Raw genomic sequence first — 17,743 nt, 5'->3', positions numbered from 1 at the left:
CATGACAGCGATTTTCACTGGTGGGACTACGAAAATCTTTAGTCCTAAATACTAACTGTTTTGACGAAACAATTTTACTGGACGGAAGCGCAAGTGCGTGTATGCATTGGTCCCATCACATCACAAATATCACGACGGTAGGCTGCATGAAAGCCGATCCCTAGTCCTTTGTGTGCCTAAATTGAGTGCCGGGCCGGTTGGCAAAGGCGAAATGACATTGAAATTACTACACTAGTACACGTCTTGTCATGTGTCCGGTATGCGGATCACACATGCACAACACAGTACTGTAAGTCATTACAGTAACGTGAGTACACGTGTTGTGCTCTCACTAGTAGGAGAGCATTCACAACGCTCAAGCCCGGCAAGGAATCGACCCACATTTTGCCTAAAATGAATTCAGATAATCGGGTAAGAGAAAGATGTTGGTCACACTTCCATAGAGTTTCGTATGGGCATATTTCTGAAGGTGTTCGATTTTGTGATTGTTGCATGCCATGATGCTTGAAGTCGAAACGGTGACATATTCTTAGGCGTGAAAATGTGTTGGAATGTCTTCACAGTCCCACTCATTCATTTACAAAGTGTGCTTGCTTTCCACGTTGTCAGCCGACGTGGTCGCGTCGTCGTCATTGACATTGACATTAAGTCATTACATCATTATTTTTCTTCTTCTTCTCTTTCTTCTTCTTCTTCTTCTTCTCCTTCTTCCCTCTTCTTCTTTTTTCTTCTTTTTGAATTTTCTTTTTCCTCTTCTTCCTCCTCCTCCTCCTCCTTCTCCTCCGGCCTCCTCCGTCTTCTTCTGCACTATCCAACAATCCATGCAACACCCCTATGCAGGATCCAACCCAGACAGAAAAGTCTGTCTAGATTCTGGAGTTTTTTTTTTTTTTTTTTTTTTTTTTTACATTAACGGCTCTCCTCCAGAGCTCTGACTGTAGACAGGGCACGGGATTCTGTGATAGTGTGTGAAGCCAGACGTAACCTGTGGCTGTGCTGTGGCTGCAGAACATATCCCCAACATTGCAACAAGATACAGACTGATCTTTTGGCCAAGGGCCAACCAAATCATCATCATCATCATCATCATCATCATCATCATCATCATCATCATCATCATCATCATCATCATCATCATCTGGTACAGGAAGAAGGCGTTGGCCTGTGCTGTAATTCCCGATCACTGCTTCTTCAAACAGGGGGTGCACTGATATTAAGTTGGTAGGGTGGAGAGATCAGAGAAGCTTAGAAGCTGGTTGCTTTGCTCATGGATGTAGTGAAGGGTTGCTGTTTTGAAAGAATCCTTGTTTGTGTTTAGTGTTTAGTGACTGTCAATGGTAGCTGTACATTCCAATCTGTATCCGTGATAGTTCTTGGAATGAATGAGTACTTGTACAGCAGTTTCTGTTTGTGGTGATTGGGATAAAACTTGTAGAAGATGTACCCAATGTCTACAGCTTTGAAATTGGTTTGGATAAGTTTTGGAATGATGAACTAATCGGGTTCAAGTTTGACGCCACCCCACCTGGCCATGATCCAGTAGAACTAGTAGACGTTATAAAGCTAGTGATATTTCTACTTCTACGAGGATGCTCTGCGGGATCCATAAGTAGGATGTAAATGCAGCATGCTGAGGTTTTTAAACTTAGGTGCATACCCTCCTACTGGCAATCCCAGGAGCTAGGAGTGAAGGGGCAGAAGGCAGCAGTTACATGACCCCAAAATGATACACTTTGATAATTCAAATGACATAAATGCCTTCTGCCCCTAAACTCTGGGATTACCAGATTTTGTATGAATTATTTTAGTTGAATAAATGTTGCAGAAAAAGCTTATTTAAGTGGCCAGATTTTGGTCAGCTTACTCTATAGTCAGATGATTCCTGCTCGAACCCAACTGTACTACTGCACAACCAACACTCATACTTTTTTTAGAACAATACTACAATGTACTCTGTAATGGGTTCCTGGGATCCCAACCAACACCCTTGACGTTACCCCACTAGAGAACTTTAAAGGGATTATATACAACCCGTATACTGTAGTTTTGGCTGAGACCTACACCTGTACTCTAACTTCAGGTTTCTAACATTTTTAGATGATGTAATGAAAAACCTATTTTGAAATGTGAAAGAGCATGTAATTCCAAGAGGAATTCAACATACATTTGATGAAAATCGGTTTTGAAATGGCTGAGGCATCCAAAACCGAGCAATCCTAATAAAAGATGGGACCTACCTTTTATTACGATCACTTTGCTTTACTTTGTTCATGGATATCTCAGCCATTTTAAAACCGATTTTCATCAAATAAATGTTGGAATTCCTCTTGAAATAGTATGCTCAATACTATTTCATATGTGGTTTCTTGGTATCTCACAAAAATCCTTATCTCCACCAATACCATACCATCCCAAAAGAAAGGTATGCAGTCTTATCTTAGGTCATAGGATAAAATCATGCATAAGAATGTTTGTTCTTCTTTTCTTCTTTCTTTTTTTTACATTTACTTTCTGTGGTTGTCTTGTTCCATTGTTGTCCCCGCCGAACGAGTTTGAGCAGGGGACTATGAAATGGGCTCTGTACATGTGTGTGTGTCTGTGCGTCCGTGTGTCTGTCTGTCTGTCTGTGTGTGCGTCCGTGTGTGATCAAAATCTTCAATTTGCTACTTCTCTGTCATTTATCAGCCAATTTTGATTCTGTTTGCTTTATATGATAGCACTACATGGGAGCTTTGAAAATTCTACACAGAATTTCAGTTGTGACCTTTGACCTTGACCTTTGACCTATATTGTACATTTTGCTACAAAATGCTACTCCTTCGCCATTTGTAACGCGATTTCGATTCCGTTTGCTTTATGTGTTGGCACTAGGTGAGGGCTTCAAAACTTCTACACAGAATTTTGACCTTTGACTTCTTTGACCTTTGACCTTGATTTTTTACCCATATTGTACATTTTGCTACAAAATGCTACTCCTTCGCCATTTCTAACCAGATTTCGATTCCGTTTGCTTTATGTGATGGCACTAGGTGAGGGCTTCAAAACTGCTACACAGAATTTTGACCTTTGACTTCTTTGACCTTTGACCTTGATTTTTGACCCATATTGTACATTGGCTACAAAAAATGCTACTCCTTCACCATTTCTTACCCGATTTCGATTCTGTTTGCTTTATGTGATGGCACTAGGTGAGGGCTTCAAAACTTCTACACAGAATTTTGACCTTTGACTTCTTTGACCTTTGACCTTGATTTTTGACCCATATTGTACATTGGCTACAAAATGCTACTCCTTCGCCATTTCTAACCCGATTTCGATTCCGTTTGCTTTATGTGATGGCACTAGGTGAGCGCTTCAAAACTTCTACACAGAATTTAGACCTTTGACTTCTTTGACCTTTGACCTTGATTTTTGACCTGTATTGTACATTTTGCTACAAAATGCTACTTCTGGCGGGGACATATATTACGCACCGCGTAATTTCTACTTTTCCTTGTTCTTTTTTTTTCTACTGCAGATAAGTGAAGATGAACTCACAAGGTTCCAGTCATTACTGAAAGGGTTGACAGAACAGGTAAGATTGTTTTGGGGACTCTTGATTTGTGGACTGCAATGTGATGATGCCTTTATGCAGTACATGTACAATGTACTACACTTGCATCACATAACTGTAGCGCACTACTGTAGCTCACTTGTGGCATCACACGGGCTGTGGTGTGCTGCCTTAATGTGCACCATGTGTTTTCATGACACTCCTTGTGAGCTTGAATTTGTAAGGTTTCCTTGCACAGTTAAAAGGATTAGTTGACATCTTTACTGATCACTATGGAAGAGGTCCATGTCCACACCAAGTGAAAGTCCCCAATGTGATGTTTCTAAATTGAGATTCAACCTGCCTGTATACATGCAAGCATGATGGCAAAAGTACACAATGTTGCCAATGGGTGACCAATAAAGTACATGATAGGAACTTTGAAGGTAATTTGAAATACATAGGATCTGTCCACATACTACAATACTAAGCAACACAACCAAAGCAACAAAGGAACCAGCTCGTCATCAAGAGAGGGGATCTTGGCGGAATCAGAGTTTACTTGGCAATATTTCCTGCAATGATAACAAGCGAGTTATTTTTCGGGATGATTGTAATTCCTCCCTCCTGCAGATTTCTGGTGTGGGAAAAGCAATCAAGGCCCTGCTGAAACGAGTTGAGGATGGGGAGCTTTCGACAAGGAAAGGCATCAGTTTTCTGGATGTCAAGCACCATCTTCTCCTGAGGTAGTGTATGCCCTCTCCAGGGATGAACAAGAAAAAGTCAAGTGCTCTTTCATTTTTTGGTTTAAAAAAATTGTGACTCCACATATATTATAATTATTTGAGGTAAGTTACTATACCCTTTCAGTTTATAATGAGAGCATGATTAGATCCACTAGTGTGAGGTATTATGGCTCAAGTTGTGATAGTACATGACATCAATACGTCCATGTATTGTTAACATAATATCTATTTGGTATGCAATGGCAGTTTTGGACAAGAGTGAACAAATTGGGAAGAACCAGAATAATCAACAATGTATAGTGACAACCTGTTTGTAACTGGGCCTGACAAGAAGAGGATTCGTGAGTAGGCTTGTTGCATGTGTGGAGGTTGAAGCGATGATTATGCAGTGAACTTGTCACAAAATGATTAGGATCAGCATGTAATAGCTGTTGGAGAAGAATGTCTCATTTGTCTTGTCTGAAGGAGAAAACCATTTGAGTATGTTGAAGTTAACCAGAGAATCATTCACAGAGATTCCATTTTTTTTTTTTTTCAGTGTAAAGAACTGTACAAAGTGTCTTCAGGGGGGCATTTCATGAAGCATTTTGTCCGATAAAGCTGTCGGACAAATTTGCTCTCAGCCAATCATATGCAAGGATTTTAGTAGCTTGTAACAGTTTGTAAGAAAAATATCTGACCAAATCGCGTAATGAAATGCCCCCCAGGTATTCGCATTGGATTAGAGAGGGCCACTGTACTATCTGAAAGTGACATCTTTGTATGGCACTGGAGGAATCTTGCTGAAATACTACCATTATCTGTACATTGTTCCCATTTGCGATATCGATTCAGCTACCTCACAGACCTCAGCTACATCATGCTGCGCAAGGCAAAGGGCGAGAGGATCAGTGGCGATCCCGCTGTGATGAGGCTTGCCGAGAATCGCACTGTGCTGGAGAAGATGCGACCTATAGACCAGAAGCTCACCTACCAGATCGACAAGCTTGTCAAGACGGCTGCGACTGGGGTGCCTGCTGCCAACGATCCCCTGCGCTTCAAGCCAAATCCCGACAACCTTGCTAGCCGAGTAAGTATTGTCATTATCATCATCATCTCCTCGTCCTTCCTCTTCCTCCCTCCTTCTCCTCCTCCACCTCCTCCTCCTCCTCCACCTCCTCTTTCTCCTCTTCCTCTTCCTCTTCTCTTCTTCCTCCTCCCTTCTCCTCCTCTTCCTCCTCCCTCCTCCTCCTCCTCCTCCTCCACCTCCTCCACCTCCTCCACCTCCTCCACCTCCTCCCCTCCTCCTCTTCTCTTCTTCCTCCTCCCTTCTCCTCTTCCTCCTCCTCTTCCATGTGATTAAACATAAACAATTGATACTTTCAGAAATCAGCTTAAACTGTACCAACATCTTTGACACTCTGTTGACCAAAATATATTTCACTAACCATGGAGTAGCATTTCTCTCTAAGATGTGAAACAATCAACGTCTCTTTCAGCATATTTGCTGATGATAATCACTTGGTTAACTCCCTTGTTTTTGCGTTTGTTTTTATGTTGCTTTTGCTTTCCCCATCCAGCTGCAAGATGAAGATGTCAGTGACACTGATGGTGAAAGTGATGAGGAGAAAACGAAGAAGCCAAAGAAATATGTTCCTCCAAAGGTTGCTGCCATGTACTATGGTAAGTTATTAACCCTTTGTCCCTGAGCTATTTGTTGTTTTACATAGGGCTGACACCTTGTACAACCAGTTTCTGTTAGCAATGGATCACGCGAAATCATTTCATGTGCACCATCTACACTGTAGTTTACAGTCATTAGAGGACAAGTCCGGACCGGTCAAAAGTTAGTCTGACAAGAAAGAAAGTTGTTTTGTAAGCACAGCAGTGAAAACTGTACCAAAATTAGATAAACATTAATTGGATAAAGTTATGAAATTGTGAAATTTGGCTGATTTTCACAAAACAGTTTTTGAACAGTCTGTGTGAATGTGCAAATGAAAGAGCTGATTGTGTCATTACCTCACAGCTTTCTACTTTATAAGCTGTTATTTTCGCGTACAGGTGTTTTCGCAAATGCGGAGGTCACAGCCATTTTCGCGAGATGTAGTTTTCGCGAATTGACACCAACGCTATCATTAATGCATTATTAACTGAGCGCATGGCGAAATTTTTGCGTGTTGCTAAATTCCCGATCAAACTGTGATTCACGAAAATAACAGCTTATACAGTATGTAGTTTGTATGCAAAACCTTGAAATTTCCATTTTTTTTTTTTTTTGGTTAAAGTGCACTTATGCACCAGCCTTTAGTCCAAGTAAATTAATTATGACTGATCATTATTTTGCTAGGAATACCAGTATGTTTTACATTTTTGTAGCAGAAAAAAATTTGATTTTAGCCAGGTTTGTTGTTGTTGTTGTTGTTTTACTAAATCAAATTTTGAGGTGATGACATCATCAGCTCACTCAGTTGCATATTCACATCAATTGTTCGAGAATTATTTTGCAAAAATTAGTTCATCTTCAGTATTTCATTGCTTCCTTATTTTTAATCTGATTGTGATACAAGTTTCATTGTCATTACAAATTTTGTTGTCCTTTTCTATGGGGGGGGGGGGGGATAAAGTTATATCTGGTCCAGGATTGTCCTTTAATAATGATCTTGGCAACTATGAAATTGCTTCTTATATGTACAAGTGTTCATTACATTTTTACACTGTTAAATCAGGGTTTCTTGGAGAGTGCAAAAGACATGTTCCCATTCTTAGAACAATGTTTCAGCTTTTGGGGTATTCTTATTTTCAGCAATGTCTCCTGACACACATGCTGGAATTGTGTTTCAATCACACTTGGGCTTGATGAGCCATTTTTTTTTCTCCAAATCTTGTTACAGATGTTAACTTGGCAATGTCAGGTCTATTGAAATACAAGTATATACATCTAGACAACAGCACTTGGAAAATCATGGACTCTGTTTCTTTAATAGTTGCTGATGGGATTTGTGCAGGGACTTTTCAGAAATACATCCAGTAAACTTGTTCTGTTCATAAAAGTTCCATGTAGCATTTTAAGTCAGATCTTGTCATGTCACTCTTTGTCTGTCCCTCACGGTTGTGGCAGATGGAGACGAGAGCTTGAAGGAGAGACGGGAACGCCAGCTTGAGAAAGCCAAGAAGAGGGCGCTAAGCAGCCAGATGATCAGAGAGCTACGTGGTACGTCACCATATGATTACACAATGTATATATGTGACCCTGCTCCATAAAACCAACAAAAAGTCGCCAGACATGGATTTTTAGTTTAGGGCAGATTCTGAAAGAGCAGACTCTAAGCTTTAAAATGATGTATAACTCAATTCAAATGGACTCCCCTAACCTATCTAAATACTGGAAAGAACGCGCACACTCTGGAAAAGTGTGAACTGAGAAAAGAGGCTCTGAAGTTCAGGGTCTATTCAAGCGCTTAATCTTTACCAAGCCATGCTAGCTGTGCTATGAAAGGGACAAAACACAGGATGTAAACCACCGCAGCAACAACAATGAAGGGATTATCAGATTAAGTTGAAATTAAGCATGTTCTATCAACACATTCTGTCCATGATTAATGCCAGCTTTCAAAGCAGTAGATTTATCCTTTCAAAATTTATTGGACTTGAAAGTGAAGAGTGTGTAAAGCATTTCAAGAAATGAAAAGGGGACTCTTAAGATGTACCCGATCTTTCTATTCTCCCCCATAAAAGGGTTGTAGAAAAACTGCTGAAAACACACTTTCTCATGAATGTTATGATCCCAAACTAAAGAATAATTTTGAAGGATAGCTCTTTCAGAAAATATGAAAAACTCAATATTGACTGGGTTGACCCACTTCACCTCTTTTGAGTCCTCACTTAAAATCAAGGTGTGCGACTTTTTGTTCGTTTTGTGATGCACCGTCACATATGCAGGCAACTCCTGTTATAACAAAGTCAGTGGTACCAGCCTTTTCTTTTTTTTCATTTTATCAAATTTTTGTTAATACTGAAGGAATTTTTACCATTTATTGAACACTTGCTAATCACCAGCTAAAGAGACAAAGGCCAAAGGTCACTTGAGACTGGATGTAAAACTTCCTATTTGGTCCAAGATTAATTCAGTGACAATGCTGGTACCTCATTGAGACTTGGCGTGTATTGTTGTGTAGACCGCCTCATTGGAGTTTTGATCTTGAAGGTTGTACAAAATATTTCAATCATTATACAATGCATATTCATGGATCTATTCATTAACAGTTATTTTTCACACTATTTTCCTCGACTTCATTTGCAGCTGAGTACTATGATGGACCTGAAGAAGTTACGGTACGTCCCCACATTGTTTTGTTGATTTACTTGTATCAAATAAGGCAGTGCTTGACTTTTTTTAAAACTTAATGCTATGTAGCCTCCCAAAAGGAGGTAACATGAGTGTATCTCCAAAGATGCACCGGTGTTACTCATCTACACCAAGAATACAATCTTTGTAAGAGCAGTTTTTGTTCATAGTTATGTAAAGGTGTTCATTATGTTTTGTGATTCAATTCAATTCAATTCAGTTTATTTCCACAGTTCAGGTAAAAACATATAAATACACAATCAATCAGTTCTAACACATACATACAAACCAAAAATTATTTTGGATAAATACATAATCACAGTTAAAAGTTAAAAAGTGTGTGTTCCAGATTGACATAACAATTAAAATAAATGGTGGAGGAGATCAGCAGTAGGCCATTGGCCTTTCGAGGCTGATCCCCTGAGCAAATATACAATATTAAAACTGTATGTCGTTATACACTGTTACATAAATCATGAGTCGCATAAAAAAGAACTGGATTTGCAATAAATAGGGGCAAGAAGAAGAAGAAGAAGAAAAAAAAAAAAGCACATCCAAAAGGAAGGAACCACGACATACCAAAAACAACCATAAAAAGGGTGGGACAAAAATGGGCAAGAATTATCATTGAATGCAATTTAAGAAATATATATATGGTTTGAGCATATAATATTCTATAAGAATCGACAAAGACAAAAAAAAAAATACATATCATCATAATACCGAGTATCATTGAATATGGTGTGCAGCTGTATAATCGTGATTCTTCAGTGTGTACATTTATGCCAAGCAATATCGTGAGCCGCGCCCCGCCACTGAGGGCGCACCACTTCCAACATGATCAGAGCTCTCCATTACGATACATGTACTGAGTACAGTGTAAAAGAATAATTGTAATACATTGTACAATGAATGTAGAAGGCTCCGATCATAATCACCACAGGCACGCGCGCGATTCCCAACCTGTACCACCCTACATCCTCCACCCGAGGCGGCCGCCCGGCGACCCCCACCCCGGCGCGCGCACCCCGCCAGCGCGCCGGGGTGAAGGTCACCGAGCAGGCGCCCGAACAGAGAACACAGAACAACACATGCCGAGAATCAGCCAGTGCACTGTATAGACACAGTACAGTTCTATGAACAATACCGGTATGCATTAATCAACTGTAACTTAAACTGTCTTTTGAATGATGAAATGGTGGGGCATGATTTCAAACTGGGGGTAATTGAGTTCCATATTTTTGGGCCTGTATACCTTATTGACTTTCTTGACAGGCTAAGACGGTAAAATGGTACATACAATTTATCAGAGTTTCTAGTTCTATACAAATTAACTTTGTTATTACAAATAAAATACTCTTTAAAAACATCAGGCAGTAAATCCCTAGAAAATTTGTACATGAAGCATGCTGCCTGCAATGTATACAAATCTAAGACCTTTAAAACCTTCAATTTCTCAAACAAAGGGTTTGTTGGAGCTAAAAAGTGAGAGTTTGAGACACAACGGACTGCACGTTTCTGCAAAACAAGCAATCTGTCCAAAAGATATTTAGAGCAGTTTCCCCATACAACAGTACAATATGAAAGATGTGGCAAAACCAAGGTATTATAAATATTTAACATAATTCGAAGAGGAAGCAAGCTCTTCAATCTGTTTAAAATACCCACTGCTTTTGCTATTTTACCTGAAATATTTTGCACTTGATCTTTCCATGTGAGATGTTCGTCAATAATGACACCAAGAAACTTTATTTTTTTAACATTACTTATTTTTTGGTCATTAATGGATAAATCAAACAAAGCTGTATCTAGCTGTAATTGCTGAGGTCTAAATATCATAAAATTTGTTTTTTCAAAATTAATAGTGAGTTTGTTGGATAAAAACCAGGAATACACCTTTTCAAGTTCTGCATTGAATACAACATTCATATCATGGATATCCTTGCCTGACAGAAAGATGTTTGTGTCATCAGCAAATATAATGGGCTTTAAAACATCACTTACAAAAGCCAGGTCATTTACATAAAGCAAAAAGAGTAATGGACCTAACACTGATCCTTGTGGGACACCAACATTGATATGTTGAAATTGTTAAGTATGATTATCAATAAACACATATTGTTTTCTGTTTAACAAATAACTTTCAAACCAGTTTAACACATTGCCTCTAATTCCATAATGATACATTTTACTTATCAGAATTTTGTGATCAATAGTATCAAAGGCTTTTGATAAGTCTAAGAATAATCCAATAACAATGTTTTTTTCTTCAAAAGCCAAAGTAGCATTATTGACAAATTCTAAAAGGGCCATAAATGTGCTATATCCTTGTCTGAAACCAAATTGCCCTTGATACAGGATTGCATTTTTTTCCAAGAATGAGATCAATCGTTTGTGTACCAACTTTTCGAAAACCTTTGAAAAAATGGACAAAATAGAAATTGGTCTATAATTAGAACAAAGACGATTGTCCCCAGATTTAAAGATTGGGATAACTTTTGCGATTTTCATATCACTTGGGAAAACACCTTTTTCAATTGAAGTATTGAAAATATGGCATAATGGGGATGCAATCAAATGAATGCATTTTTTGACAATAAATGCTTCTATGCCATCATGCCCTGAACTCTTATTATCCTTTATACTTAATACAGCTGTAATCAAATCAGATTCAGAAATGGGGTTAAAAAACATAGTATGTAATACTCTCGGTCTTAAATACTCTGAAAAATCATTATTCATAGAACACGGGGGCATATTTCTAACCAACTCAGAACCAATATTACTAAAATAATCATTGAATAAATTCACAATGTTTTCTTTATCCTCAACCAGAACACCTTCTTTCATAATACTTGCACATGTAGTTTTAGACTTCGATGTATTCAAGACTTCGTTAATCGCCTTCCATGTACCTTTTTGGTCATTTTTTACTCTATCAAAAATACCATGATAATATTCCCGCTTAACACGTCGTATTTCATTATTCACAAAATTTCTATATTTGACGTAAATCTCTTTTCTGTACATTGTAGGATTCTTGATGTATTTACGGTACAAAATGTATTTCTTTTTACACAACTTCTTCAGATGGCTGTTAAACCAAGTTTGTTTTTTCTCATATTTTTTTTTATCAAGTTTCTTTATAGGAAAGCACTCATCGTACAGGGTCATAAAATGAGATATAAAAACAGAGTATTTCTCATTGATGTCTGGAATATTTTCCAGGTGGCTCCACTCATAAGACTGGAGCAATGAAAAAAAATTTGTCATACCCTCTTCATGTATCATTCTTTTGTAAATATAAGTGGATGATTCCTTTTCGGTGCTCACCTGCTGACGGCCAAGGTGATAGATGACAAAGGGTGATAAATGATCACTCACATCTGAAATCAATATACCAGACTTAACTACATTTTCAGGACGATTAATGAATACATTATCAAGTAAGGTTGCAGAGTGGTTTGTTACACGTGTTGGTTTAAAAATAGTAGGAGTGTATGAGGAGGTAAGAATTAAGTCCAAGAATTGGTGAGTGGAACTGTCGGAACTCAATAAATCAACATTAAAATCACCAAGTAGGATACAATGTTTACCTTCTCGAGATATATTCTGTAACGTTGGCTGTAGACCAGTAAGAAATGATTGAAGAGATTGATTGGGGGGTCTGTATACCACGCCAATAACAATTTTATCCTTCAAATTGATAATTTCAGCAAATGTTGACTCAATACATTGATCAAAAACCTCTAAATCACATCTCTGTTTAACATTATATTTTCTATTAATGAACATACCAACACCTCCACCTCTCTTATCTGTTCTTCCCCTTCCGAGGAATTTATATTGGGGCAACGTAAACTGAGGGGATTCATTTCCCTGTGCCCATGTTTCAGATACAGCAATAATAGATATTTCAGTATTCAAGGAATTAATGCACGATATAAAGTTATCACTGTTACCCTTCAAACTTCGACAGTTGAAATGCAGACACGTAAACATTTCTGAAAACGTACCATTCATCATAGAGGCAAGTTCACTTGGAATGAAATATTCTGTTTCAGTACTAAGTACAGATACACCATCTTCATCTTCTTCTAATGCCCTCAGGCGACTGGAACTTGAGGTTGCACAAAAATAACAGATATTATCTTGAGCCCGTTGTCTCTTACAAAAACTACAAAAACTTACAGGATACATACATGGAGGTGGGGGACTTTGAGAAGTTGAAGTCATAATCTGGCCAGATCACTTTCACTTCTGATTACTTTGTTGATCGTTTTCCCATGTGAGGCAGGTATTTCGACTATGATACGACCGTCTGATGACCAGGCATTCTTCACTTTCTGGTGGTGTGTTGCTTTGCGTAGGAGATCGACATTGTGCTTCGTGAGATCTTCATGAATGGAGATACCGCTTCCTTTCAGTTTTCTTCTTGCTGTGAGGATTTGATGCTTCTTTTTGTACGAGGTCATTTTGACGATGATTGGTCTGGGAGAATGAGAGGCCGATTCAGGTTTCTTCCTTCCTGTGCGGTGGCTCCGGTCTATGTCTGTTGCTGGGTTTATGGTGATTCCTAGCTTGCTCTGAGCAATGTCGCAGTTGTAATGTGCTTATTTCATATTTGTTTGCAATCATTCATCATCATCAGTAATTTATGTGATTACTTGATGTGAATGTCACACTCAAGATGGGAAGGGTCCTTCATAAGAATTCAGGGCAATCATCTTTTCAATAAATAGTATTTCTGCAAGTGCTTGCAGTATTATAGCTCCTGTAAGAAATATGATAATTACTGGGAAGACATCAATACAGTGTCTCATATGTGAGTTATTACCATCATCTTGGTATTTTTGTGGGATCACATGTCAAGGTGTAGCTTATTACATTAGAAGATAGGAGATAATTATGATTATGACATCTTTTTTCTTTCATACTAAAGAGGAGAAACATTGTGTAAAGCAATGTATCCTGAATGAGTGATTGCTTGTCAGTAGAGTGTGCCATCTTCACTTTTTTCTTGAGCAATCTTCGAGGCAAAAAGGCACATGTTGTTGACACATTGGAGTGCCAAAAGTGCTATGGCAAAATGACTGTGAAGTCTGAATGTACATAATGTACAACTGTATGTTTCACTTAGGAGTATGCCAAGTTCTGTCCACATTGAGCATACTTGCAGGAAGAAAAAACTTGTGATACGCGTTCCATAAACACATGAGTTTGTGTGTTCGCCATGGATACTAAGAAACCAAGTACTGTATGTGCACTCACTTGATTCTCATTTTATGTATGTGACAGGAATCCATAGGCCTTCATCGTCTGCGAGAAGATAGGGAGGCCAAGGAAAAACGAGAGTAAGTTTCCATTTTTGCAATCTTCTTGAAGGCATTCCATCAAAAATTCTTGATTCAGTGTCTGTTGGTCACTGATGATTATGATTCCCTACATGTGTAGACTGGCATACTCAAGGACAAGCTGAGTTTGCTGTAGCAGGCATTTCCTGCAGACACCTGCCCAAGTATACTTAGGACTAGTCTTCAATGGGCTCAACATACATTATTTTGGGACGTTTAATGACCCTTTTTGTAAGGTCGTGTATCCAAGAGAATGCTAAGCTGACTTTGGTACACATTAAAACTAACTAGCCCTGTTTCCATGTTAAAGATGTTGCTGCATTTCATTATGCACATAATATTGTTTTGTGGATTTTTAGGGCTGTGAAATACAATTTGATAATCTCTCTGTCAGGGGGTAAGTGTTCCTATTTGTACTAAAAGTATAACAAGTATATCAAAATAGACACACATGAAATACAAAAATAATTAAACCAAAAGAATGGACACTCCTACAGTTGGAAATTTCTGCTTCAAATCTACATGGCTTTTATGTACCATTGTAAGATTTAGATTGTCTCCCTTCTGTTAACCCACACTTGCCCAAATGAAATGTCAATTTATTCCTCCAATCAGGTTTGAAGAAGAAAACTTCATGCGCCTCCCAGTTACCAAGAGGGACAAGGTAAGTGACACAGTCACAGCAGTGATGAAGAATATCTTTTCTATAGATTCCTTTCTTTTATTGATACTTCGAATGCATCTGATGATCATATGCGACATCATCACGTCCTTCACTGTAACAGTGGTGTTCTTTTATTAGAAAGTTTCATCCTCCACAAGTTTGTGCCATCCCTTTCATATAGTTGATCACTATGTCTTTATTCAAATTCATGAAACACCACTATGTCTTTAGTCATATAAACCTTCTACCGAGAATACCTCACAGTGACTTGTTTGCTGTGGAGAGTGAAAAATTGGCCGTTAGTCAAATTTAGCAACAGAAAGGTCTTTCATCTTTGGGGAAATTGTTTCATGTCAGGTACATGTAGCAATGTATTTTGCAAGTAATCTCTGCTGTCTGCATGTTGTATAGAAGCAATGTGCAATTGTGTTAGTGGATTACACTCTTCTGAGTCAGTTATTCATACCCTTCTGATGGTATTTTGTTTGATTGTATTCAAATGTTGATAGATAAAGATGGTATATGAAACTTCATTTGTCTGTTACGAATTTTGATCAACTGAATTGAAGAAATTGTAAGGAAGTATGTTCATTATGTAATTCTCTGTAAAGTGTACTGTGTGAGAAGCAGTCATTTCCTGTTCAGAAACTCATTTGGTGCCAGGTACCAAGGAGAGTTGCAAATGGCCCCTTTTTGCTCAAAAATTAAAGCTAAAGTTAAGCATGTACGGTGCATGCAAGTAACCAGCTATCAAACCAATTCCTCATCACACAATTCTCAGCAAGCGTCCCGCCGCCTGACCACCATGTCCAGCCTGGACGGGCTGACGAAATTTGACAACATCAGCGCACTGGACAGAGATCTTGATGGAGAGCTAGATGAACCAGTCCGAAAGAGGTAACCCTACGCTGCTCCAATTTATTTGTTTTCTCTTTCTCATTACCTCGTCATGAGAATTATGATATCTGATTGGTCAACAGTGATCTTTGGGTGCGTCTGAGCACCCTCCTAAAGTGTATCTTACTGTGTCAAACCAGTGTCAAAGGAGCATTTGAACGCTTCCAAAAGTAGACTTTGCTGTACCATGCCAAGCCAAAAGTGGCCCATTTCCTGATGTCCTCCAAAAGTGTACTCTTTTTCCATTATCTAGATAGGTTGGGAAACTTTACATGTATTGAGTTATACATCATTTCCAGCTTAAAGTGACAGTCTGCTCTTTAGAATCTGTCCGTTAATAAATATTAATGTTTGGCCACTTTTTGGTGGTTTGTGATGCAGGGTCACAATGTTTAAGTCCTGGAGTCAAGTCCAGGGGCAGCAGGAGTTATGCTCCCAAGGCGAGACACTCTCCCTCGTAATTCATTGTCTAGTCCTTAGGAGGGGACCCATATAACCGTTGATTCTGTACTGTAGTTATGTCCTGACGAGTATTCTTTGCTTCCACAGCAGCCATGTAAAATAGATCATAAACTAAACTCTGATTTGCACAAATAAAGTCTTGAAATCTGCCAAAGAAGGCTCATTTAATGATTATCCATCAGTCTTTACTCCCCCTTCTTCTGAGTGACTGACCATTTGCAACACCCTTTTCTCTCTTCTTTATTCCTTTCTATCTGGTTGTACATATCTGCAGAAGCAAAGTATCCAGCAAGGTAAGCATTGATAAATTCACTTCTTTTTTTTGTCACTCTTCTGTTGAATGCAAGAAATTATCAGTCTTTTATTTTACATCCTATCACTACTAAATGGACTGTTGTTCATGGTCATTAACATCGTTTGCTTGTAGAACTTTAACTGTATAGGGGACAATTCATCAAAGTAAGCACACAGTATGTTATGTTTGGTGTATTACATTAAATGTTTATAGAGTTCAGCCCAAATTGATACATATTTCAGACAATTGCCATGCAGAACATATCCAGAATGTTATATCTATTTCAGGAAAGTTGATCTTTTAAATCTCACACAGATGTTCCTTTGTCTTCTGTCCCCAGATCCGAAAAGCGAACAAGAAGAAAGCGATCAAGGCCCTCAAGAGGAGGCGGAAGAAGTTTTTCTGAGTCCAGCTTTTGTATCGGAACATGCAGATGCTGCATATTGTGAATCATTTGACCCCAAATTTGTGGAGTTACTCTTCACGTCTATTAGTACATGTGTATGTAAGAACACTTACAGGTTTGAATATCAGTGACAAAAGGGCCACAAATGTATGCAACCAGTTCTTGCATTTGATGAGAATAGATGACTACCGTAACCCTTTCCATGCTGCATCAATTTTCTGTCCATAGGTATGTGTATGAAATTTGTGCATATTAAAAATTCATCAGCACAGAGAGAGTAGACCCTGATTGCAGCTCAGACCAACATTGTTCACCTACTGTGAATATTCTAGTACTCTGTGCCCTGCAATTCTTTATATTCTTGATGAAATTGCACAGTTTTAACCGAACTTTTTTGATGTTTGTTTTTTATTGTGACATGTAGTTTCTATTTCATTACAGCATTTTGTTTTATTGAAAGTAGCAGCCAACTGCTGTAGACCCTACTGGAGGCTTTTATCTCTGCGAGTGCACTGAACAATTATGATACAACATGTAATCTCTAGTTTTGAAGAAATGTACAGTACAGTTGTAGGGGTAGGCACAAACAGCAGACAGTGGGTGATTTCAAGTTCGGTGCTAGTGCTAGTGCTAGTGCTAGCCCCCAAATAACAGCGTTAAATCGAGCTCCAACACCGACGGTCAGATTAACGAGGCGATACCGATCAAAATTATCGATCACCAGCACTAGGTGTTGGAATCGCAGCACCGCGAGCTCTGCGGGAATTGCGCGACGAAAAAAGTGATGGCATGTCATTACAGTCAAATACTAAAAAATGTAGCTAAAATTGCTTAGTTGTAGACATATAATGAGGAAGATGGATTAAAATGCCACAAATTTCATCACTTCTTCAAAACACAATTATCCTTATTTTGCTCTCAGGCTCAGATTATAGAGCCATGTTGAGAGTGTTCGTGTACGTTACCTGGGCGACACTGCATTAGCATAGACTTTGCACGTAAAACGTGCATCTATTACGGACTTGAATAAGAGTCTCGCACTGGCAACGCCAACACCAGC

At 38.7% G+C, this 17,743-nt stretch overlaps 1 protein-coding gene across 1 annotated transcript; it reads left to right on the top strand.

Moving 5' to 3' along the window:
* Positions 1–343: 343 nt before the first annotated feature.
* LOC139715642 (neuroguidin-like) lies at positions 344–16,766 on the top strand. Its single transcript, XM_071627200.1, has 12 exons — positions 344–411; positions 3,518–3,574; positions 4,166–4,278; positions 5,113–5,347; positions 5,838–5,940; positions 7,379–7,471; positions 8,561–8,592; positions 13,904–13,959; positions 14,575–14,623; positions 15,405–15,520; positions 16,257–16,275; positions 16,618–16,766. The coding sequence occupies exons 1-12, from the start codon at positions 394–396 to the stop codon at positions 16,681–16,683; spliced, it is 957 nt and encodes a 318-aa protein (XP_071483301.1). The 5' UTR covers positions 344–393; the 3' UTR covers positions 16,684–16,766.
* Positions 16,767–17,743: the final 977 nt, after the last annotated feature.

This window comes from Diadema antillarum, unplaced genomic scaffold (genome assembly GCF_040938485.1).
Source record: "Diadema antillarum isolate AM-2024a unplaced genomic scaffold, OU_Dant_1.0 scf00000053, whole genome shotgun sequence".
Classification (NCBI taxonomy): Eukaryota; Metazoa; Echinodermata; class Echinoidea; order Diadematoida; family Diadematidae; genus Diadema; species Diadema antillarum.
This window is presented reverse-complemented; position numbering and strand designations above follow the sequence as displayed.